This window comes from Gopherus flavomarginatus, chromosome 9, assembly GCF_025201925.1.
Source record: "Gopherus flavomarginatus isolate rGopFla2 chromosome 9, rGopFla2.mat.asm, whole genome shotgun sequence".
Lineage (NCBI taxonomy): Eukaryota > Metazoa > Chordata > Testudines > Testudinidae > Gopherus > Gopherus flavomarginatus.
The window spans coordinates 92,561,145-92,586,958 of record NC_066625.1 but is presented as its reverse complement, the minus strand read 5'-3'; the positions used below and the strand labels follow the sequence as shown (position 1 = coordinate 92,586,958).

General features: G+C 46.5%; 1 protein-coding gene across 18 annotated transcripts in view; it reads right to left on the bottom strand.

Annotated features, from left to right (window-relative positions):
- PPIP5K1 (diphosphoinositol pentakisphosphate kinase 1) overlaps positions 1–25,814 on the bottom strand; it is a 232,533-nt gene that overhangs the window by 93,214 nt on the left and 113,505 nt on the right. For 10 of the 18 annotated variants that reach the window (XM_050967192.1, XM_050967191.1, XM_050967205.1 and 7 more), the window contains 2 exons: positions 22,145–22,207; positions 13,273–13,452 (listed from right to left, as the gene is read on the bottom strand). The exons of 4 other annotated variants lie outside the window; for them this stretch is intronic. In XM_050967192.1, the coding sequence (XP_050823149.1) occupies positions 13,273–13,452; positions 22,145–22,207 (243 nt within the window). The remainder of the gene's footprint in view (positions 1–13,272; positions 13,453–22,144; positions 22,208–25,814) is intronic. 4 more of the 18 variants (XM_050967197.1, XM_050967202.1, XM_050967199.1 and 1 more) reach the window with 2 other exon arrangements.

Sequence of the window (25,814 nt, the reverse complement as noted above, 5' to 3'; positions counted from 1 at the left end):
ATGTCTCTTTCACCTGAAGCACCTGACCAGAGGACCAATCAGGAAACCGGATTTTTAGACCAATCAGGAAACCGGATTTTTTCAACTTTGGGTGGAGGGAATTGAGTGTCTGAGTCTTTTGTCTGTCTGCCTGCTTTCTCTGAGCTTTGGAGAAGTAGTTTCTACTTTCTAGTCTTCTGTTTCTAAGTGTAAGGACAAAGAGATCAGATAGTAAGTTCTATGGTTTCTTTTCTTTGGTATTTGCATGAATATAAGTGCTGGAGTGCTTTGATTTGTATTCTTTTTGAATAAGGCTGTTTATTCAATATTCTTTTAAGCAATCGACACTGTATTGTATCATCTTAATACAGAGAGAACATTTGTATGTATTTTTCTTTCTTTTTATATAAAGCTTTCTTTTAAGACCTGTTGAAGTTTTTCTTTACTTCAGGGAAATTGAGTCTGTACTCACCAGGGAATTGGTGGGAGGAAGAAATCAGGGGGGGAGATCTGTGTGTGTTGGATTTGCTAGCCTGATTTTGCATTCCCTCTGGGGGAATAGGAAAGTACTTTTTGTTTCCAGGATTGGGAACAGAGAGGGAGATTCACTCTGTTTGGATTCACAGAGCTTGTGTCTGTGTATCTCTCCAGGAGCACCTAGAGGGGGGAAGGGAAAAAGGATTATTTCCCTTTGTTGTGAGACTCAAGGGATTTGGGTCTTGGGGTCCCCAGGGGAGGTTTTTCAGGGGGACCAGAGTGCCCCAAAACACTCTAATTTTTTGGGTGGTGGCAGCAGGTACCAGGTCCAAGCTGGTAACTAAGCTTGGAGGTTTTCATGCTAACCCTCATATTTTGGACGCTAAGGTCCAAATCTGGGACTAAGGTTATGATACTCCCCGAAGACCTGACCCCTCTGATCCTGAGAGGGACTCTGCAATTTGTCCTCACTGATGAAAAATGTCACACATGGAGCTGCTAAAAACCCTGAAAGCAGTGGAAAGCCATTCCCAGTCCTGCGCAAGTGCTCAAAAATACATTTCCAGATCTAATAAAAGGATTCCTGCAGCTCCACGCCATGTATCTACTGAGAGACTTCAGGGAGTCTTACATGGAGGCTGCTTAGTGTAGTTATAATTACAACAGCTCTGTGCTGCAATGGCCCATTCTTGTTTTGGTGTGGTCAGGTCATCTAACCAAGGGGTCCCCAACGCGGTGATGTCATCGAGAGGCGTCGCCGCCAAAATGCTGCCGAAATTCGGTGACATTTTGGCAGATGCTTGACCACCGCCACGGTCTACCAGACGAAAAGGTTGGGGACCACTGATCTAACCCATCTCTGTAAAGCACCAGCTAAGGAGAACAAGTATCTGTGCATGCAGAATCATCTTGCAGGGAAGCAGGAGCACATCACATGTAGATACCACAGAGTGGTGCACTCTCACCCTGAAACCTTTCAAGAGGACAGAGCAGCAGAGCTGCACTCTACAACCCTGCCTCAGGTGCACACCCAGCCACAGTGACTAACAGTGCCCAAAGGCTTCCCAGACAGCTCCCAAAACAGAGAGGAGAGGTTTCCCCATGCCAAGGAGCTTACAAACAAACTTTAGACAAGACATGAGAGGGTAACACAAGAGCCACAAGAGGAGAGGATGCCTCACATCACACTGCTTCCAAGCAAGGTCTAGTAGAATGAGCAAGGGCTTTTCCTGGGAGGGTCGAGGAAGCAGACATCTCCATTTGATAGTTTCTCATAGGCATTATGGCAGAAGTGGATTGGGAAAAGGGATTGAATGAGGAGGGCAGGCCAGCTCAGTGTGGATATTCCATGCATAGCAGCAGCAGATGAAAACAGAGGGCAGGAGTTCTCCTAGATCTCAAGGCCAGAAGGGACCATTGTGACCACCTAGCCTGACCTCCTGCATAGCACAGGCCAGAGAACTGCCCCCAAGTAATCCCTAGATCACAGCTTTCAGAAAATGATGCAGTCTTGATTTAAAAATGGTCAGTGATGGAGAGTTCACCACAACCACTGGGAAATTGTTCCAGTGGTTAATTCAGAGTTGGGCAAACTATAGCCCACAGGCCACATCCAGCCGCAGGACCGTCCTGCCCAGCCCTTGAGCTCCCGGCTGGGGAGGCTATCCCTGGCTCCTTCCCTGCTGTTCCCCCTCCCCTGCAGCCATGCCGCACACCTCTCAGGCATCCCAATAAGCCACTCCCGCTGCTCTGAGAGACATGGTAAGGGGGCAGGGGATGGGGAGCAGGGGGGTGGTGGGGCTTAGATAAGGGGCACCTGGGGGCTTTCAGGGGATGGGTGTGGGAGGGGGGTAGATAAGCACAGGAGTCCCGGGGGGCCTATCAGGGGGCGAGGGTGTGGACCGGGGTCACGGCAGACAGGGGACAGACAGCAGGTGGGGGTTGGATAGAGGGTGGGGTCACGGGGGGGGCGGTGAGGAGACAAGGAGCAGGGGGAGTTGGATGGATTGGGAGTTCTGAAGGGGGAAGTTAGGGGGTGGGAAGTGGAAGGGGGCAGGGAGCGGGGGCAGGCTGTTTGGGGAGGCACAGCCTTCCCTACCCGGCCCTCCATACAGTTTTGCAACCTCGATGTGGCCCTGTGGCCAGAAAGTTTGCCCACCCCTAGGTTAATTACGCTCACCTTAAAAAATCCACATCTTATTTCCAGTCTGAATTTGTCCAGCTTCCACTTCCAGTCACTGGATCTTGTTATACCTGTCTCTGCTAGACTCAAGAGCCCACTACTAAATATCTGACCCCATGTAGACTGTGATCAAGTCAACCCCTAATTTATCTTAGCCTTCCTTGTCTCCTGTCATTATCTAGTTAGCTTAAAGAGAAGATTATTTGGGGCCTTTACATGGACAAAATAGTGCGAGGTCCTAGCTTCCCCATACACTGCCTCCAGCCAATGGCTCTCATTGCAGACTGCAGGGAAAGAGGGGTCCCCATGGTGGTTTATGTCCACTCTGACCCCACAGCTGAATCTACCAAGAGGGAAATTCAATGCCAGGGAGATAGGCACCACAAAGAAGCCAAGATAGATAAGAGACATAGGCAGAAATAAGTGCTAAGTATTACTAAAGATCTTAATTAATTTGCAGGCAGGAGCGTCTAGATCCCCAATCAAGAAACAGGGCCCCACAGTGCTAATCTCTTTACAGATACACATGCACAACAGAGATGGGCCCTGCCCCTGAGCTACAATCTAAGTCAGAAGTGAGAGACAACAGATGGGGGAGGACACAGTGACCATGAAAGAGTATTTGTCAGCTTCCCACTGCTGCCCGGCCATTGCTGAGGTTTTTGTAGGCATTGCGTAGAGAAGAGTTTTAAGGCAGGATTTTAGTGGTAGGTTTGTGATACTTGTGCACTAAAAACTCAATGCACACAGAGAGACCACCAGCAAACATCAGAGGTACACTTTTCATTCATTGCTAATTCAGGCTGATTTGGCACCAAGTGCCATCACACTGAGGGATGGGTGGACAATGCCCCAAAGCCAAGCCCAGCCAAGGAGCGGCACATATGCCTGCTAAAACTCTTCATGAAGTTCTCATGATAGCAGCTGGTGTGAATCCCAAACTCAGTTAATCTTCACTAGACAAAAAGGATGGTGTCGACAGAGCTCCCAATGTTTTGTGCAATGACAGGAAAAGAGAACTCCAGCTGCTGCTGAAATATTATTTGTTTAAATATACAATAAATATTAAGAGAAAAACCTGTAAAAAGCTAGAGGATTATGTAAAACACTATGCAACATGGGTTTGTAAATAACAGATCTAGGGACAATCTCAATAGACCTCAGGTGCCGAGCAGACTCAGTTCTGACTAAACTATTTCAAATACAGAACTCCAAGAAAAGTGCATGTACTGCAGACAGTGGGGGAGGGGATTCAGTACAGAGCACTCTTACTGCACCTATGTCCCAGAGCAGTGGCAAAGAGCGCAGTGCTGCTAGATGACAGAAAAGTTAAGTAACCCCTCCAAGGGCCTTTAAGCATTCCCACTCTGTGGAGATTCGTGAGCTGTCCAGACCAGGTGGAAGGTGGGCTGAGGAATTCCCTATTAAATAAAGATTGTAGCACCACTCTCAAGCCCAGAACCAGAGCGGGACAATAGTACTTGGTGAATATGTGGGGTGATGCCAAATAACTGCTTTACAGCTCTCAGCAATGCAGAAATGCCTGAAATAGGCCACAGAGACAGCAGTAGCCCTGGTTGAGCAAGTTCTATACCCTGCTGGGATAAGGTTTTTTAAACATCTGGTTGCATATGGCATCCCGTTGCTCTTTACTCACCAGACATCTCCATGTACCCAAATGCCACATCCCTTCCAAAAAATGAGCCTTAAACATATAAAATGTCCCCTAAGCAGAATTCATCCTGAAAAGGGAAAAAGCTAGAGATTCCATGAAGTCCAAAAAGGCCTTTACTGTTGTTCTTATTAGTTGTACATGGAGGGCACTCTGATTCTGCAATGATGGGCAGCAGGGGCTCACCTCATCCCCACCCGCTCCAGACCACAAGTAGAGATGATGCAGTAACTGTCTGTCGTAGCTGACAGCAAAGCCGGTGAGCCTTCTCCCTGGTGGTAGTAGGCTGAGTTAAATGCAGAGAGCACTGTAGCCCGAGTGGTCTTCAGTTCCTCTCACACCTTATTCATTTTGGCACTAAAATGTCCATGTCCTTTAAATAGTAAGCCCTCAGTCTTCAACTAAGCCACAGATGGTAAAGCCTGAGAAATACAGCTGAGCACCAGGGCTGCCCAGAGGATTCAGGGAGCCTGGGGCAAAGCCGGGGAGCTGAGGCGCTTGTACTCACCCAGCGGCAGTCCACGTCTTTGGCAGCATTTCGGCGGCGAGGGGCTCTTCAGTCGCTCCGTGTCTTCGGCAGCACTGAAGGGCCCCCCGCTGCTGAAATGCCACCGAAGACCTGGACCACTGCCGGGCCAGGGCTCACGGGGCCCCTATGGGGCCTGGGACAAATTGCCCCATCCTCTGACCGGCCCTGCTGAGCACAGCTGAGGCTCAAACATATCAGAGAGTCTCATGATGGATGGTAAAAGCAGCGAAGAATCCTGAGTCACATGTCCCATGCATCTGACGAAGTGGGTATTCATCCACAAAAGCTCATTCTCCAAAACGTCTGTTAGTCTATAAGGTTCCACAGGACTCTTTGCTGCTTTTACAGATCCAGACTAACACGGCTATTCCTCTGATACATGATGGATGGATGTTTTCCTTAATGTCCCATCTCATATGATCAAGAGACTGCAGAAGAATTCCAGCTTAAAACTTTTTAAAAAAACTTTTCTAGCTTTCAGAACGGCAAAGAAAGGCTGGAAATCGTGGAGCAAGTGCCCTGCAAACATTCAGAAACTAGAGAACAAAATTAAAATGTTACAGATTTTGGGCACAATACCTTCTATCTCCAGGTTTCAAAGAGGGAAGGGAATTCTGTATGGGAGGCTGTATCAAATGTAAGAGAGGGCCTTGTATCAACTTCATCCATCCAGAAATACTAAAGATTGAACTTCCCTGAAGGGTAGCAGTGTTGTGTTCCCAGTGCCACGGTTCTTGGGTAATCCTGATGGAGATGATTTTCCAGAAGGTGTGAGGTGCCAGGGCACCATCCCCTTTGCACCAATTTAACTAAACTGGCTTCTGAAATACAAATCAATCCGTTTGAGTGGCTAACACTCAGTGAGCTTATCTCAGTTTGTGGCCAGGCCTGGAAACATGCAAAAACCCTTGAAGAACAACTCCTTTCTGCATAAAGTTTCTCCTGTGTCGTCTTTCCCCCATGATTTAAGTTTGAAGTTAGTTGGAGGACAGTTCAGAACTGTCTTTAAAAGAGTCGTATATTTTCACTTTTCGAATCTTGTTCTAACATTTGCTTTGACCACTCATATCAGACACAACCTGCTGTAAAAATTTCAAACTTGTTTTTTATATTTGAATCTTTAATGAGAACTCATGCAGATGACTGTCATGACATTTGAGAGCAGAAGTTTTTAAGTCACTGAAGGCATTATCCCTGTCACAAATTCTATAAGAAACTCTGTTCCATCCATGCCAATATTTTATTTTGTTAAAAAGTAAGTTTTTAGCTAAGACTTGGATACTTCAGTGTTTGGACTACAATCTTCTTTCTCCTGTCAATTTTTTTTCCTTCTTGTCTCTAACTATAATGTTCTAATTAAGTGGGTTTTAAATCACTAGCTCTCTCTTTACAACTCAAAACTATAACACTGAACCATTTTGGTTTTTAATTTCCTTAGTGTTAGACACACACCTCTCTTGTGCTTGAACTATAAACATGCTTCATGACCTCTCAAACATCCAGCTACAATGGTTGGGCTATCAGGGGACAAAGCTTGGGTTCTCGTTTGATCTCTAGTAGACACAGGAAAGAGATCGGCAAGATCTCCAGCAGGGACAGCTCTCTGCTCTGGCTTCAGAGCAGCCTGGTTTGTCCACCCCCCTCTTCTCTTGAAGTGATCTTGCCTCTTTTTAGTCTTTATTCCTAGGAGACCGAGGATAATTCTAATCACATCTGCACAGCAACAGCCATCTTCTCATCACTTAATGGATGACAAGGACCACACTGAGAAAAAAAAACAGATTGGTCTGCAGAAATTCCCCTCCTTCCGCATCTTCAGAACCTGGGGTCTGTTTTTTCACAGTGTGAAAAGCCAACCCTTCTGCACCTGTCCCCTTCCTCCTTCAATTCAGAAAGGAAAACCTGATTGATGCAACACAACACACACAGTTCAGCAAACCACATGCACCAGCAGGTTTTATGGTGTAAGAATATCTGGGCTGGCCTGCACCAGTTGGATAATTTCCTTGACCACAAAAGGATATCCCCTCCTACCCACTTTAAACCAGCCGCATGCACTACCTCCAAGATTTCCACACTCCTGAAGATGAGAAACACCCAGAGGAACAGGAAGCTATCATACCATTTAGATCTGATGCTGAAATTCCCTGCCCACTCCCTGATAAGCAGGGACCAATTCCCATAAATGAAACATTTGCCATGCAATGCACACACACAAGCAGCTCTTCAGTCCTACATTAATTTGGCCTCTCTGGAAAGCAGAGTACCTCCCTCAAGCATTTCACTTTCCATGCATTTCCAAAGGAGAGATAACTTACCTTGTACAGTAACTGGAGTTCTTCGAGATGTCTGTTTCTCTGCGGGTGCTCTATGCCAGGATGCGTGCACACCTGTGCACTCTGGACCAGAGATTTTTTTTGTCAGCTGTGTCCATGGGTCCGCGCCTATGCCTTAGACACCTTCGTGCTCTAGTATGAGGGCATATAGGGAGGGGAAAATTTGCTTCCATTCCAGTTCCTTTTCAATGGCAAAAGTTCACCAAGAGATACCGAGGCAGATGGGTAATGGAGCACCAAATAGGGACACACATCTTGAAGCACTCCAGTTACTGTACAAGGTAAGTAACCTCTCCTTCAAGTAGAGTCCCTAAGGGTACTCCTGAGCAGCACCGCCAACATGGAGGAGGGTACTGAGGAGGTGGATTCAGTCAAGATCATAAAACAGGGTCACTGAAAGCCACATCAGCTATGGAAACAGTGACAAGAGCATAGTGCTGGGAGAACAAGTGTATCAAAGACCACGTGGCTGCTCTGCTGGGATAGGTATGTTTCTCAGCAGGGCAACAGAGGAAGATTGATCCCTGCTGCAGTGAGCCATAACTCTCGAAGGGGAGCAAACTGCTTAACCTTCATTGCAGGTTAAGATGCATCCCGCAACCCATTTGGACAGTCTGAATGGAAATCACCCGTCCTTTCATGCATTCTGCAATTGAGATAAGAAGTCTCAGTGTAGCCCTGTCCAAGACCCAGTCCTATCTTGGAAAAGGCAAGACCTTTTCTTACGCCCAGCGTAAAATGCTTGGGATAAAATCACCAGTAGGTGACTCTATTGGTTGATGTGGAATTCTGAGGATATCTTAGGAAGGAAGTGAGGATATGGACATAGCATCACCTTGGCACAACTGAACACAGTGGACAGCAGGTCAGCCATCAAGGCTCCACACTCCCCTAGCCTCCTGGCCAAAGTAATGGCTATAAGCAATGAGGTTTTAAGAGGATGGAAGAGGGAACAGTTTACTATACGTTCAAGTGAGGATTTCCTCAGCGCACTGAGGACTAGGCTGAGGTCCCATGGTGGAGTTCGTTCTTTAACTGGAGGGAAGAGGTTGAAGAGGCCTTTCAGAAACCTCATCATGGTTGGGTAGATGAAGATTGAAAGTCCCTCAGTGGGAGAGCGAAAGACTGCAACAGCAGCTAGGTGAACTCTATTTGAACTCGGATAATCCTGTAGTTTTTAAATTGAAGAGGTAATTGAGAACACGTGTTAGACAAGAGTCAAGAGGAAATACAGACTGATGACTGCACCAACTCTAGAAGCATTTCCACTTCTGCAGATAAGTTTTTCTCATTGTAGGTTTTTTGCAGTGAAGTAGTACTGTTTGTACCTCTGGGGAGCAAAATCATTCCAGAGAGCCATCTGGTAGCCACTCCTGGAGGTGAAGAGCTGAGAGGTTCAGGGGGTGATAAAGTCCAACTCTTGGGTGAGAAGATTCGCTGTCAGGGGAAGGTGGAGATGCAGTCAGAGGTACTGAAACAAGCTCTGAGAACCACAACTCTCTCAGCTCTGGCAGTGCTATGAAAATGACTACTAATTTTTCTTGTTTTGATTTGTTCAGACCCTTGAGTAGTAGGGGAATCAGGAGGCTAAGCAAACAGCACTGCGTGAGGCCAGCAAATAATTAGGGCATCTCCCATTGGGTTGTGACTGTGCCCTTCCCTCAAGCAGAACTGCCTGCACTTTGCATTGGATAGAGCTGCAAGGATCTCTGTTTGTGGATGGCCCCAGGTAAGAGAGATCTCTTGGAATACCTGATTGTTCAGTTCCCACTCGTGTTCGATGCTAAAATGTCTACTGTGTTCAGTAGTCCTGGAAGATAGACCATTGATATGCACCAGATTCACAGTTTCATGGATTCAGAGCATAAGGACTAGGATCTTGCTCCTCCTTCTCCATCAATATAATACACTAGTGCTGGTCCACAGAGAAGCATGCTGATTGACAGGCCCCCTGATGCATGGAAGGAAGTGCTGGTGAACATCATCAGCCACTCAGAGTTCTAATACATCAATATGGAGGACTGCCTCGAGGGGACCACTTGTCCTGGCTGTGAGGATTTTGAAAGCGTGCACCCCCTCCTATCAGAGAGGCATCTGTAGTGATGCTTCTTGTGGAGAGGGCTGTAAGAACTGAATCCCTGCGCACACTTTCTGCAGATCCTTCCACCAATTTAGAGACTAGCGGTCCCTCCAGGGTACAGGCGCTGGCTTGGATAAACGGTGTTTGTTGCAGATGTAAATGGTTCTGAGCCAGGCCTGAAGACACCAGGAGCATAGTTTCACCAAGTATCACAAATGCACAGGCTGCCGTGTGGCCCAGACATTGTAGACAAGCTTTTGCTGTGCTTTGCTGGCTCTGTTGTATTGTCAAGACAAGTGCTGAATCTGTCCCTGGCAAGTATACTCTGGCAGCGGAAGAATGCAGAGTAGCTCCCACAAAGTCTATTCATGGGGTGCATGTGAGAGTGAAGTGGAGGACCAGTGACTGAAATAGAGATAGGGCCTTGCTGGTTGCAGTCTGTGCTTCGAGGAATGACTGACCTTTCAGGAGCCAATTGTTCACAAAGGGAAAAAGGAAGGAAATGGGGGAGACAGTCCCCATAGCCTAGGGTTGGAGGGGGGGGGATACATGCAATGTAAAATCCAGAGCAGAAGACAGCATTCATGACCCAAGACCACCAGGTCAAAATGGTTGTTTTGAAGATGTTGCCAACTGGGAGATCACAGCAGGGGATTGTCCTCTCAGAGGACTTGAGCTTCTTCTGGGGGGGCTCAGCAGGTCCTGTGGGCTGGCAGTGGACTGAGTTTGACCACTGAGTCACCGGCACTTGTACTTTCTCTTTGCCATAGGTGTATAGATGACCAGATACTGTAGCATGGCCAGAGTCCTTAGAGTGAATGGAGCCATCCACGTCATCGCTGAACAACATGGGTCCTCAAAGGGAAGGTTTGATAGTATTTTGTAGCTCCCAGCGCAGACCAGAGGACTGCAGCCAAGAAGCTCTGTGTATGACTATTGCTGTAGCCAGGGAATGAGCAGCTGTTTCAGTGGCTTCTAGTGAGGCTGTTATAAGGGCTTGAAGTTGTTCCCTCTGGTCCTGTAACAAGTGGGCAATAAAAGGATGAAAACTGGGAAGAGATCATGAAACTGTGTTTTGGTATCAGGGCTTGGTAACTGGCTGCTCTTAACTGGAGCGTGGCTGAAGAATACCTTTTTCATACCCAGAAGGTCCAGTCTTTTTTGGGTCTTTATCAGATGATGCAGAATGGAACAAATGTTGTCTGTTCCATTTGCTGACTGCCGCCACAACCAGGGAGTTGAGTGTAGGATGGGAAAAGAAATATTCTGATCCTTTGGGAAAAGGTAGCACTTTTTGTCTGTCTGCTTTTATGTAGGCAGTATAGTAGCTGGGATTTGCCACACAGAACATGCAGGGGCCAGAGGAGCATCATGAGTGGGAAAGGCAATTTTGCCCTGAGGAAATGTGTGAAGGATATCCATCAAGGAGTATTTGAGGTTCCTGTATGTCCTCCAATGGAATATGTAGAGTCTCCACTATATGATTCGTAAGATTCTGAAATTCTTGAAACTGACAGCATAAGATGGCGAGGGAGGCATGAGTCTTGTAGGGGAGCAGAAGGATGTGTGGGAAGGTAAAGTTTCTTCTTCCATATAAAGCGACAGAGTCCTGTGGCACCTTATAGACTAACAGAAGTATTGGAGCATGAGCTTTCCTGGGTGAATACCCACTTCGTCAAATGTGAAAGCTTATGCTCTAATACTTCTGTTAGTCTATAAGGTGCCACAGGAATCTGTCGCTTTTTACAGATCCAGACTAACACAGCTACCCCTCTGATACTTCTTCCATAGGTTGTTCTTGCTTCCCTGTAAGATCCTGCTGTGCAGAAGTACCCAAGGGTGGCAGCTGCACTCCTACGAGATGGGACCCTGTAGAACTGGTCACCATAAGGGGCTCCAGTGCTCCAATAAGCCCACTGTGGTGGCTGTAAGGGACAGGATCACACTGCTGTCCTTGCCAGAGGTATTGCCTGAATAGGAATTTCATCATCAGGCAGTACTCTGAGTGAAGGAGGTTGAAAAGAGGAACCCTTTATGACACTTCAAATTCAGATGTGTCATCTTCTGCGTCAATTGGAGAGGCAAATAGTGTCGGTACTGGTGGTCGAGTCAGTATCAGGGCCCAAAAAGGGGCCTGTAATTGCATCAATACTGGAAGCTGTTGATATGAAGGTACCAGACAGTGTCGAGTCAGTAACAGAGAGAAGTGCCTGTGTACCCGCAAAGAAGGACTGGAGGCTGTGATGACACTGGAGGATGAGACATGGTTGAAGACAGTAGCGAAGGAAACGTAGACTTCAGCAGATGAGACTGTACACCAGTGGGGAGTGTCTTTCAACACCTCTCAGCAGAGGTGATTCAGGGTACTCCAGGATCCAAAGGTCCACATGGGTCAAAAGATTGGATGATGCTGGGAACCTCAGGTAGGAAACACTGGGAGTCAGAATATCTGGTGGTACCGAGATGGTACCAAAGTACGATTGGCACATCCTTTATGTCTGGTTGCTAGAGGCAGTACAAACAATGGTTTTGGCTTAGCTCTGGAATGCTTACATCTCGGAGGCACAGAGTCCAGTGGTAAAGTAAGTACCTCTTCAGGTAATTTACTAGACAGTTTCTTGGTATGCAGCATAGTCACCTTAGCCAGCGCTGTGGTCTCAGTTCCAAAGGGGATGGGAGCCTCAGAAGTACCCATAATGGGACATCATCTCTTGAGACCCAGATTGGGAGGTTGACTTTCCCTTTCTTTTCTCCTATTCTGGGAACGGGGGCCTTCTCTTCTTCAACGGTTTAGCTGGTTCTGAAGGGCCCCCCAAGTCTTTGGTTACTGTCACAGAAGAGATTGTCACCGGAGTTCTCTGAGGGTCTGACATATAGAGGGATGACTCAGATCCTGTGGGTCTCAGCAAATGCTCCATTAACAGGAGTCTGAACCTGTTCTCTCAATTTCGTAGATCTACTCTTAAACCCTGAGCAGATCTGACATTTGGAAGGGACATGAGACTTCCCAAGGCAGCTTAAATGTCCATTGTTGTGGGAGAAAGATCTATGGCAGGTCTGGCAGGGTTTGAAGCCGAGGGGCCTGGGCTTAACCCATACTTAAGGCTATGGATCAGAGGCCTGAATTGGGCAAAAAAGAGGAAGGGAAGGGAACCTATTAAAAAGGACAAACTGTGCTAAACAAAAATAAAGAAAAGAATACTAAGAAAAAGAAAAGTTTCACAAGAGGAGTAGCCAGCTTTGAGGCCAGCTAGCAGACACTGTGATGCTCTGTTTCAAACTGCAAGTGACTGAGAAGGAACTGGGAGTGGCAGTAGGTCCACCCCTCCCTGTATGCCCTCGTACTGGAGCATGAAGGTGCCTAGGGCACGGGCACAAACTCGCAGACACAGCTGACAAAAAGTCTCCAATCCAGAGTGCACAGGACCATGCACATCCTGACACTGAGCACCTATAGGTGCGCTACTCGAAGAAGCAACAGGTTAATTTCAGGGGTTTCAGGTTGCTCGGTCATTCTTATACTATGGCTCCTGATTCTTCACCCTTCTCCACACAGCAGTCATCCCCTAAGCTCCTTTATTAAACTGAAGGGACATGAGGATTACACTTCTCTGGGGATTAGGCATGGGGTAGAGAGAGTGTTATGTCAGCAGTCCATCAAGCTGCTGGAGCAGTGTCTCAGACAGATGAAAGCACCCCAATCCACACTGACCATCGCTCCACAAAAGAAGCATAAGTACGCATTCTGAGTACAGGAAGAAGGCACTGTGCAATTTCCAAGGATGAAGACCACAAAGTTACAGCTACACAGAAAAGTTATTAGCCTTAAGTGGAAAGTACCTTCCTCAGGCTTCAAAACTGCCCTGATGCAACCACCCACATGCCTCACTGCAGCACCAACCCGAGGCTCTCAGAGAGGCAGAGAGGGAAATGCTTTCCCTGGTTTAGAAAGCACAGCATACATTGCATTCTCAAGCTATAAGAGCGTGGGCTTGAGGCAGCTGCAGTGTGCAGTACCGTAGAGGCACTCCAAGTCATCCTGGCCTGAGATCAGCCAGCTCCTGAAGAGACGCAGGTGGTAGGAACACTGATGTAGGTGGTGGGCCAGAGTGGCATCCAAGGAGATGTTCTGTCTCATGGCATAGTCAGAGGGAAAACGGCACAGCAGCGGGACAACACGGCAGTGTTCAAGCACATCTAGAGAAGGGAACCACAGAAGGCGAGAGAGAGAGAAAGAGAGAGAGAGTAGCTGAGAAATGAGAAAACGGAGACAGGTGGGGAAAAGGCCATGTGCTGAAACCCCAGCCCCAGGGCTGGAGAGTAGGAAAAGCCATCTCCTCACCACACAATATGCTGCACCTTCAGCCCCCAGGGTAGAATTCCACTGAAGAGCTCATATACATTTAGGTTGTTTCTTTCCAAGATTTTAGTTTTTCTAAAATGAACAAACCCCAGGAACACATTTTTAGCCTGTGTGTAATTAAGATCAGGCCAGGCTACAAAACAAGAAAGGTAGTCCCAAGCCTGGCCCTTCTCAAACTGAACCAAGAAACTGAGATTCAGCCTTTGGTGCCAGAATCCTGAGCACTGTGTATGGGGAAGAAAAATGTAGGGCTTGGAGAGCATAGCAAGGCTGGAAAATAGCCAGCAGAGAGGCTGAGAAATTAGCTGAGAACAGATCACCTGGAGGTTCTGAAAATGCAGAGGGGCACAAGTTATTTACAGCCCCCAAGAAGACAACAATGCCAAGAAACACTGGGAAACATATCGCCCCACTCCATAGAATTGTATTGTTATCCTCAGGGCACTGTGGAAAGACGACTAAATTCCTTCCCTTTACGCACTGTGGGACTCATGATATTGTAGCCCAGTTACTCCTGGAGTCACAGATTTTAAGGCCAGAAGGGTCTATTATGATTATCCAGTCCAGCCTCTGGCACAGGGCAGAGAATTTCACCCAGTGGTTCCTGCATCAAGCCCACCGCTTGTGGTCGAGCTACAGCAGATCTTTTTGAATGAGACATCCAGTCTGGATTTAGATAGGGAATGCATCGTGTCCCTAGGTAAGTTGTTCCAGTGGTTAATTACCCTCACTGTTAAAACGTGCACCTGATTTCTAGTCTGCATTTCATAGAATGATAGAACTGGAAGGGACCTTGAGAGGTCATCTAGTCCAGTCCCCTGCACTCAAGGCAGGACTAAATATTATCTAGACCATCCCTGACAGGTGTTTGTTCAACCTGCTCTGACACCTCCCTAGGCAATTTATTCAAGTGCTTAACCACTCTGGCAGTCAGGAAGTTTTTCCTAATGTCCAACCTAACCTTCCCTTGCTGCAAATTTAAGCCCATTGCTTTTTGTCCTATCCTCAGAGGTTAAGAAGAACAATTTTCCTCCTTCCTCCTTGTAACAACCTTTTATGTACTTGAAAACGGTTATGTCCCCTCTCAGTCTTCTCTTCCCCAGATTAAACAAACCCAATTTTTTCCAATCTTCCCTCATAGGTCATGTTTTCTAGACCTTTGATCATTTTTGTTGCTCTTCTCTGGACTTTCTCCAATTTGTCCATATCTTTCCTGAAATGTGGTGCCCAGAACTCGACACTCTAGTTAAAGCCCAATTAGCACAGAGTAGAGCAGAAGAATTACTTCTTGTGTCTTGCTTACAACACTCCTGCCAATACATCCCAGAATGATGTTTGCTTTTTTTGCAACAGCGTTATACTGTTGACTCATATAATCCCCAGATCCCTTTCCACAGTACTCCTTCCTAGGCAGTCATTTCCCATTCTGTATGTGTGCAATTGATTGTTCCTTCATAAGTGGAGTACTTTGCATTAGTCATAGAATAGAATATCAGGCTGGAAGGGACCTCAGGAGGTCATCTAGTCCAACCCCCCTGTCCTTACTGAATTGCATCCTATTTACTTCAAACCCATTCTCCAGTTTGTCCAGATAATTTTGAATTTTAATCCTATCCTTCAAGGCACTTGCAACCCCTCCCAGCTTGGTGTCATCCACAAACTTTGTAAGTGTACTCTCTATGCCATTAACTAAATCATTAATAAAGATATTGAACAAAAGGTTCAACAACAACAAGTGCAGAATCCTGCACTTAGGATGGAAGAATCCCATGCACTTCTACAGAATAGGGACCGAGTGGCTAGGCAGCAGTTCTGCAGAAAAGGACCTAGACTCATAGACTCATAGGTCAGAAGGGACCAATCTGATCATCTAGTCTGACCTCCTGCACAAGGCAGGCCACAGAACCCCACCCATCCAATTTTATACAACCCCTATCCCAGGACCGAGTTATTGAAATCCTCAAAAATGGTTTGAAGACCTCAAGCTGCAGAGACACCACCAGCAAGCGACTCGTGCCCCACGCTGCAGGGGAAGGCGAAAAACCTCCAGGGCACCTGCCAATCCGCCCTGGAGGAAAATTCCTTCCCGACCCCAAATATGGCGATCAGCTAAACCCTGAGCATGTGGGCAAGAGTCACCAGCCAGCACCCAAGAAGGAGTTCTCCGCAGCAACTCAGTACCCATCGCATGCAACATCTCCCCGCAGACCATTGAGCAGACCTGTCTGGTGGTAATTCAAGATCAATTGCCCAAATTAACGATCCTATCATAACATCCCCTCCATATACTTATCAAGCTTTGTCTTAAAGCCAGGAAAGTCTTTTGCCCCTACTACTTCCCTCGGAAGGCTATTCCAGAACTTCACTCCCCTAATGGTCAGAAACCTCCGTCTAATTTCAAGTCTAAACTTCCTAATATCCAGTTTATACCCATTCGTCCTCGTGGCTACATTAGTACTAAACTTAAATAATTCCTCTCCCTCCCTAACGTTAACCCCCTTGATATATTTATATAGGGCGAGCATATCCCCCCTCAGCCTTCTTTTGGCCAGGCTAAACAAGCCAAGCTCTTTGAGTCTCCTTTCATAAGGCAGTTTTTCCATTCCTCGGATCATCCTCGTAGCCCGTCTCTGAACCTGTTCCAGTTTGAGTTCATCCTTCTTGAACATGGGACACCAGAACTGCACACAGTATTCCAGATGGGGTCTCACCAACGCCGTATACAACGGTACTAACACCTCCTTATCCTTGCAGGAAATACCCCGCCTGATGCATCCCAAAATCGCATTTGCTTTTTTAACAGCCATATCACATTGGCGACTCATAGTCATCCTGCTATCAACCAGTACCCCAAGGTCCTTCTCTTCCTCCGTCGCTTCCAACTGATGCGCCCCCAACGTATATCCAAAATTCTTATTATTAATTCCTAAATGCATGACCTTGCACTTTTCACTATTGTATTTCATCCTATTTCTATTACTCCAGTTTACAAGGTGGTTCAGATCTTCTTGAATAGTATCCCTGTCCTTCTCCGTGTTAGCAATACCCCCCAGCTTTGTGTCATCCGCGAACTTTATTAGCACATTCCCGCTCTTTGTGCCAAGGTCAGTAATAAAAAGGTTAAATAAGATCGGTCCCAAAACCGATCCTTGAGGGACTCCACTGGTGACCTCCTTCCAGTCCGAGAGTTCACCTTTCAATACGACCCTCTGGAGTCTCCCCTTTAACCAGTTCCTTATCCACCTTACAACTTTCATATTCACTCCCAGCTTTTCCAATTTAACTAACAGCTCCCCGTGCGGAACCGTGTCGAACGCCTTACTGAAATCTAGGTAAATTATATCTACCGCATTTCCTTTATCTAAGTAATCCGTCACCTTCTCAAAGAAGGAGATCAGATTGGTTTGGCACGATCTACCTTTAGTAAATCCGTGTTGCAATTCGTCCCAATTACCATTGACCTCTATGTCCTTAACTACTTTCTCTCTTAAAATTTTTTCCAAGACCTTACATACTACAGACGTCAAGCTAACAGGCCTATAATTACCCGGATCACTCTTTTTCCCTTTCTTAAAAATAGGAACTACATTAGCAATCCTCCAGTCATACGGCACAACACCCGAGATTATCGATTGCTTAAAAATTCTCGCTAACGGGCTCGCAATTTCACGCGCCAGTTCCTTTAATATCCTCGGGTGGAGATTGTCCGGGCCCTCCGACTTCGACCCATCAAGCTGTTCAAGTACGGCCTCTACCTCAGTTGCAGTAATATCCACTTCCATATCCACATTCCCGTTTATCATCCCTCCATCATCGCAAGGTTCCTCACTAGTCTTATTAAAAACCGAGGCAAAGTACTTGTTTAGATGTTGGGCCATGCCTAGGTTATCCTTAACCTCCATTCCATCCTCAGTGTATAGCGGCCCCACTTCTTCTTTCTTTGTTTTCTTCTTATTTATGTGGCTGTAGAACCTTTTACTATTGGTTTTGATTCCCTTTGCAAGTTCCAGTTCAATGCGGCTTTTAGCCTTCCTCACTTTATCCCTACATGTTCTGACCTCAGCAAGGTAGCTTTCTTTACTGATCCTGCCTTCCTTCCACTCCCTGTAAGCTTTCTGCTTTTGTCTAATCCCCTCTCTGAGTTGCTTGCTCATCCAGTTTGGCCTGCAACTCCTGCCCACGGTTCTTTTCCCCTTTCTCGGGATGCAGGCTTCCGACAGTCTCCGCAGCTGTGACTTAAAGTAATTCCAGGCCTCCTCCACATTTAAATCCACTAATTCCTCCGTCCAATCCACTTCCCTAATTAATTTCCTTAACTCTTTAAAATTAGCCCTCGAGAAGTCAAAAACCCTAATCGCAGATCTACATTTGTTTATCCTTCCATCTAGTTTGAACTGAATCAGCTCATGATCACTCGAACCAAGGTTGTCCCCTACCACCATTTCTTCTACGAGGTCCTCACTGCTCACCAACACCAAGTCTAAAATGGCATCCCCTCTCGTAGGTGCTTCAACTACTTGATGAAGAAATCCATCCGCTATCACATCCAGAAAAATCTGACCCCTATTATTTGTGCAAGTACTCGTCCTCCAGTCTATATCCGGGAAGTTGAAGTCCCCCATAATCACACATTTCCCCTTTGTGTTTACTTCATTAAAGACATTAAAGAGGTCTCTATCCATATCCCAATCCGATCCCGGCGGTCTGTAGCACACCCCAAGCACTATCTCAGGGGAAGCTCTAGTTGCTTTTTTACCCAGCGTGATTTTTGCCCAGACGGACTCCGTCTTATCCATTCCATCGCATCTTATTTCGCTACATTTAATTTCATCATTGATGTACAAGGCTACTCCGCCACCTTTGCCTTTCTTCCTGTCTTTTCTGAACAGCACATAGCCTTCAATACCTAGACCTAGAGGTTACAGTGGATGAGAAGCTGGATATAAGCCAACAGTGTGCCCTTGTTGCCAAGAGGGCTAACAGCATTTTGGGCTGCATAAGTAGAAGCATTGCCAGCAGATCGAGGGATGTGATCATTCCCCTCTATTCGGCATTGGTGAGGCCACATCTGGAGTACTGTGCCCAGTTTTGGGCCCCACACTACAAGAAGGATGTGGAAAAATTGGAAAGCAGAGGGCACCAAAAATGATTAAGGGGCTGGAGCACGTGATTTATGAGGACAGGCTGAGGGAACTGGGATTGCTTAGTCTGCAGAAGAGAAGAATGAGGGGAGATTTGATAGCTGCTTTCAACTACCTGAAAGGGGGTTCCAAAGAGGATGAATCTAGACTGTTCTCAGTGGTACCAGACAACTGAACAAGGAGTAATGGTCTCGAGTTGCAGTGGGGAAGGCTTAGGTTGGATATATTAGAAAAACTTTTTCACTAGGAGGGTGGTGAAGCACTGGAATGGGTTACCAAGGGAGGGGGTGGAATCTCCTTCCTTAGAGGTTTTTAAGGTCAGGCTTGACAAAGCCCTGGCTGGGATGATTTAGTTGGGGATTGGTCCTACTTTGAGCAGGGGGTTGGACTAGATGACCTCCTGAGGTCCCTTACAACCCTGATATTCTATGATTCTGTGCACAGAACCGGACTCAGAACCAATCCCTGCAGGACCCCACTTGTTATGCCCTTCCAGCATGACTGTGAACCACTGATAACTACTCTCTGTGAATGATTTTCCAACCAGTTATGCACCCACCTTATAGTAGCTCCATCTAGATTGTATTTTCCTAGATTATCAGGTCATGCGAGACAGTATCAAAAGCCTTACTAAAGTCAAGATATACCACATGTACTGTTTCCCCCCATCCAGAAGGCTTGTTACTCTGTCAAAGAAAGCTATCAAGTTCGTTTGATACTATTTGTTCTTGACAAATCCATGCTGACTGTTATTTATCACCTTATTATATTCTAGGTGTTTGCAAATTGATTGCTAAATTATTTGCTCCATTATCTTTCCAGGTGTAGAAATTAAGCTGACTGGTCAATAATTCCCTGGGTTGTTTTTATTTCCCTTTTTATAGATGGGCACTTTATTTGCCCTTTTCCAGTTTTCTGGAATCTCTCCCATCTTTCTTGACTTTTCAAAGATAATTGCTAATGGCTCAGATATCTCCTCAATCAGCTCCTTGAGCATTTTGGGATGCATTTCATCAGGCTCTGGTGATTTGAAGACATCTAACTTGTCTAAGTAATTTTTTACTTGTCCTTTCCCTATTTTAGACTCTGATCCTACCTTATTTTCACTGGCATTCACTATTTTAGACATTCCATTGCCACCAACCTTCTTGATGAAAACCAAAACAAAGAAGTCATTAAGCACCTCCACATTTCCTAAGCCATTTCCACATTTTCTGTTACTGTCTTTCCCCCCTCATTGAATAATAGGCCTATTCTGTCCTTGGTCTTCCTCTTGCTTCTAATGTATTTGTAGAATGTTTTCTACAAATCTGTCTGGCTCCAGCTCCCAGCCATTGGATCTCATGTTGTTTCTGTCTGATGGATTAAAGAGCCCTATGCTCTGTGCACTTTTTTCCCCCAACATGCACTGTGGGTGCCCTATTTCCCTCTATAATCTCTCTATGGGCATCAGGTTGCTGTTACAAAGAGGAGGGGGGGTGGCCTATGGAAGGCTGCTCCACAAAGGAAAAGCTTGGCCTGCTCATCAGAGTGACACATGCCATACATGCTTACCAAACTATTTTCAGAAAGATACTGGAATGAGCCATGCAGCTGCTCCCTTTGCACAGAATGAGACCGAGTCCACCTGGCAATTTCTCCCATGGTCTGACCTGCTTGGAGACTCAGTTATGTCTACGCACCAGAAGCTGTACACAGGCTAAGCTACCTGAGCTAGCATGAATCCCACTAGTGTGGATAACAACAGTAGCAGTGTTCAGAGTGCACTAGTGAGCTGAGCATTACTCAGGGTCTGTGTCAGGCTTGAACTATCCATGCTGAAGCCCACGCTGCCCTGTCTTCCTGGCTCTTGTAACCTGAGCCAGCGCAAATCCAGCCAGCACATGCAGGCTAGCCCATGCAGAGCTTTGGCTGTGCAGACACACCCTTCAGAAACTAGCCAGACCATAGCTTTGTGCTTTATGATGGTTCTGTTCTGATCTTAGACTCGTCTTCCAGATCAGAGTGTGTACTGAGCACCAGCATTCAGGTTGAGAGGAGACAGCCTAACCCATCTAGGAGAGAAGAACTTATACTGATAACTCCTAATAACCTGCTCTAGTCCCAGCCACTCCCTATCCATGAGGAATGGGGAGGAATGTTAGCTGTAAAACAAACTTTTTCTGAACATTTCTGTTTAAGGCTTAGAGAGAAAATAGTTGTGAACCATTTGACAGTAAGACCAGGAGCATCAATTGTCTTCAAAACATCTAAAGATGCACAGAATCAGCGTCAGGTTAGAAACTACACAGAGCAGGGGAGTTGGAGCACACAAGAAGCAGGGCCACTCTTCCCCTATTCCTTGCTGTTAGGGTGGGGAGAGCAAAGCAGATAGCACTGCAGCTGCCTTCCCTCCTGGCTAAGAGGAGGGGAACAAATACGGAGTCCAGTCTCTGAATTTCATGGGTTCAGTGGGGAAGATTTCCCACAGCAAAGGAGCAAAGCGCTGCCTCTCTGAAGGTCAGTGAACATTCCACGACCTTCCTTCGGGACCATATTTGTTTGTATGTGATAAAAAGTGAATTCTCCAGCGACATCATGCTTGGGGTAGGGTGCATGTGAAAAGGTGAGACCAGCCCTACTAATGCCATCACGTTGGGTGGGGGATGAAAAGAGTTGAGGGGTGGACATGAGAGGGACCAGCATTATAAGCGACAGTGCAAGTGGGAGACCAGGAGAGAACCAGAGCTACCAAGGCCACTGTGCTGAGGGGCAGCTTGGCTAGAGCAAATGCTAGGGATCCCTGCTGTTTTATCCTCTTACTCTCACCTCCATAGATTGCATTTTCCATAGCCACCAGATGGAGGCAGACTTTGCCTCACTTAACACCATCTAACCCCAGAGCTGCCCTTGCTCTTCCTCCTCCCCCATACACAGCAGACTAAGGAGCCAGTCACTGCTGCTCTCAGGATGCAGACTGTCAAGGCAGATTGTGCTGCAGGGTTTGCACGATTATGCATCCCACACCATCAGTGAGATGGAGAGAGTGAGCATGGGGAAGACGATGCCAGCACAGAACTTGAGGCTGCTAAAGGATCCAGTTCTCGTTTGCTCACATTCGGTTGGTCAGTCGAGGTGCAAACACCTCTGGGATAAACAGGCTGCCAGGCTTCTAACAGCCTGCCCAGGCCTGGGCCCCTCACAGACAGTAACACAAAGTGAGCAGGTTAGTCACAATGAGACAACAGGGAAAACGGTAGAACAGTTGGACACCAGATACACGAACGCACAGAGGAACACGAGAAGGCTGAAGGGAGGGGAACACAGAACGACGTGCAGAAAGAACAGAACGTGAGGATGAGGTTAGAAGCGTGAGAAAAACGTCAAATCAAGGAAGCAAACGTACCATTAGTCGGATGCTTTGCAAACGACACAGAAAATCGTTTTACGGCTGGCATAGACAAGAGCTCTGAGGAAATAAAAACAGATCATCTCAGTTAATAGTCTGCTTCTAAGGAGCCTTAGACTTTGCATGCTTGCAGCTATCCCTGCCTGACAGACCCCTCACACTTATCCGTCTGCCTGAACCCCAGACACCCGCTCCCACTTGACACGTCTCCTGACACTCCTTACATCTGCAGCACCTGACAGAGTCCTCCAGACCCCTCTTTACACCTGCTCTCTGCCTCCCTTGCATTTATGCCCACTAACAGTCTCCCTTCCTGATACCCTGCAATGCTCTCACACTTCTACAGCCCCATTCTTATACACAGGAGGCACTCCCTTCCCTCCTACCTCATTTTGCCTAGAGAAACTCTCTGCTCTCTGAGTTGTGCATGGACTGGTCCTACTAGAGATAGCTGGGGGAAGAGATAGGTCTCTTCTGCACAAGTGACCAGGACATTCTCAGAGTCAGTAAAGCACAAAGCCACAGAACAGAACGCAGCAGCACAATATAGGCCAAGCCCCTCGGAATTTATTCGGGAGAAGTGAAGTGCCTAAGACTGTTCTCCCCTCACAGGAGCAAAAGATTCAGAGTAAAGGAACTGTAGCCTCAGTGTGTCCCATCCAGAATCTGTGCTAAGCAGAGAGCTTTATGAATTAAAAAGGAAAGTCAAATGTACAACTGAACAGAATAAGCGGGTGCCCCCAGACCTCGACCCACGAGGCATTCCCAGATACAGGCCAGGCATAGCCCCTCAAGCACAGCTGGGCTCCACAAAGATCCCTTTGGGCATGAACCAGGCCAGGTTCCTGGCCACAGAGAAGGCTAAGCTGTCTCACATAAGTTACATGGAGAGTGGGGGAATGAAAACAGATGGTGCACAAAAGGGCTCAGCTTTCATGGTACAGTTTTTTTATTTCCATAATCTACCAGAGAAGTCTGCACAGTGAGGCACAGGGAATATTGCAGGTAGCTCCTCAGAGCATGTGGGAAGGAACAGGCCAGCACAAATTGGAGAGAAAGAAGCTGACTGGATCCATAGCTTGGGGAACAGAGCCCAGCTGGTAAGACTTCCACCACTGCGTGGGAATTTAAAAGGTTTTCATTTCTCAGAGTGTCTCTTTTATGATTCCTTTTTATCAGAGCCATAAGAGCTACACACAACCTTGCCCTTCCACAAATGCTCTAATTCAGCTGGCGTAAACACCATCTCATCCTCGTGTCCACACCATGCTGCTGGGTAGGTTTACGGAAACACCTCGGACTTGCCCCCACAATTAATTTTATCCAAGGGCTCACAGACATTTCTGCATTTCTCTTACTGTCTGGATGGTCCTGAGACTGAAATGCTCTGTTTATTCCTGGGTAGATGCAACACAGGTAGAAGCAGGACAAGATTCCCATCCACATGCACTCAAATTGGACAGTGTTTCTCAGCCTTGACCCTGTAAATCAGCTCTAGAGGTGACAGTGAAATTCAGTCTCCATACCCTACTCAACAGCCGGCTACGTGGAACTGGCCTGAGGCCAATCAACTCACGTCACAAAATGAGATACCACTGATGACTTTCACTCACTAGTGGATTGCGCTCCATCACATCAGTAATGTAGAGGTGAAAAGATCCATATCCTATTCCCAGTCCCCAGCAAGGAGACTTTTAAAAGAAATAAAGCCAATTCAACTTCATAGAGCAGCAATGAGTCTTGGAGGAAAGCACTACAAACAGGGCACCATGTACTCTGCAATTCAGCAGCCACAGAATGAGGAGAAGCTACCACTGGCCCAGAATTGCGCTCCAGAATCTTAGGGTGTGTCTCGGGTTTGATCCAGGTTTGATCCAAAGATGTTTGATGTGAGTCAGGTAATTCACAGTATGCAAGTCGCACCAACAGGATGCGCACGGAACACTTGTTCCATTTTCAATTCACACTGTGTGAACACAATGCAGCAGTCTGCTGCAAACTCAGGGTGTAGTGTTGTGGAGAGGTCTTGTTTTGCTGCCGGGTAGCATGCATACAGGGATTGTTTTTGCTGTGAGTTGTGGGAAGCCAGACAGGTTCTATTTTTTTTTGTTAATTCTACATTTCTGCATTTTCCACCTCTTCCTTCCTTTCCCGTCTTGTGCGATTTTCAAATTGCTGTCAGTCAGCATGAACTCAACAATGCTCCATTCTGCTATGGTGACAACTGAGAATATTCAGAACCTGTCCGGGTTGCATTATAGCACTAAAGTCAGATGAAATTGGCATTTCATTTTGCAAATCACCCCACAAACAGGAGAATATTCTATGGCAGCAGCAGGAGAACACACTGGAGGAGGAAGAGGACGCTGCCGACCTGTGTGAACTAGTCCTCACCAGTTCCTGAATGAGTTACATGGTTCTCAGCACAGCCGATGGGCCTGGGAAACCAGCATGGATTGGTGGGAGAGGACGTTCTGCAGGCCTGGGATGACTAGCCGTGGGAAAAACTTCAGGCTAGGGAGGGTTATCTTTTTAGAATTATGTTACCACTTTGGTTTTTCTGTTTTGTTTGTGTGCTGGAGGCACTTCTGTGATGTTGGTAAGGTTAAAAGGGGGGGTTATGGGAGGCTTCAGGGGTGAGCTGGCTAGTAATCCTCCCTACACCTCCATTAGGCTGTCCTGATTCTCTAGGATGTTACACTGGGACGGAGGCAGAGAATGCCTGACTAGGAGGCAGAGAATGCTCATATTAAAAATAGTAAAGAACAGACCATTGAGATATGCTGCAAAGTTATTCACTAGGATGGTTCCCCTAGAAATGCTGCAGGAGTGGAAGGAACTTGAAAGCTATACCTGAGGCATGGGCAAGCATCCATTCCCTACAACATGCAAAACTATATTGAACAATTTCTCAGTCTCAAGTTCTGCTATATCTCCACAGAAGACAGAACAATAAATAGAGCCATACAATGATAATCAGTTAGAATGCATACAGCAGGGCATTTGTTCCTCAGCAGGGAGCAGTTGGCATGCCTGGAAAGACAATTGCAGAACTATGGTATACAACACATCACTTAAATCAGCCTCTGTACAAGACAGCTATTGTAACAGCTATTTTTTTAAAAAGCTCCAGAGGCTATCCTGGCAATTACAGGCTGGTAAGCCTAACTTCAGTACCAGGCAAATTGGTTGAAGTTACAGTAAAGAATAGAATTATCAGACATATAAATAAATACAATACAATTGGCAAAGTGTCAACAAGGCTTTTGTAACAGGAAATCATGCCTCAGCCATCTATTAGAATTCTCTGACGGAGTCAACAAGAATGTGGGCAAGGGTGATCCGTTAGATCTAGTGTACTTGGACTTTCAGAAAGCCTTTGACAAGGTACCACATCAAGGGCTCTTTAGCAAACTAAGCAGTCATGGGATGAGGGGGAAGGTCCTCTCACGGATCAGTAAGATAGGAAATAAAGGGTAGCAATAGAAGGTCAGTTTTCACAATGGAGAGAGGGTACCCCAAGGATCTGTACTGGGACCAATGCTGTTCAACATATTCATAGATGATCTGGAAAAAGGGGTAAACAGTGAGGTTGCAAAACTTGCAGGTGATAGCAAATTACTTGAGATAGTTAAGTCCAAAGCAGATTGTGAAGAGTTGCAAAGCG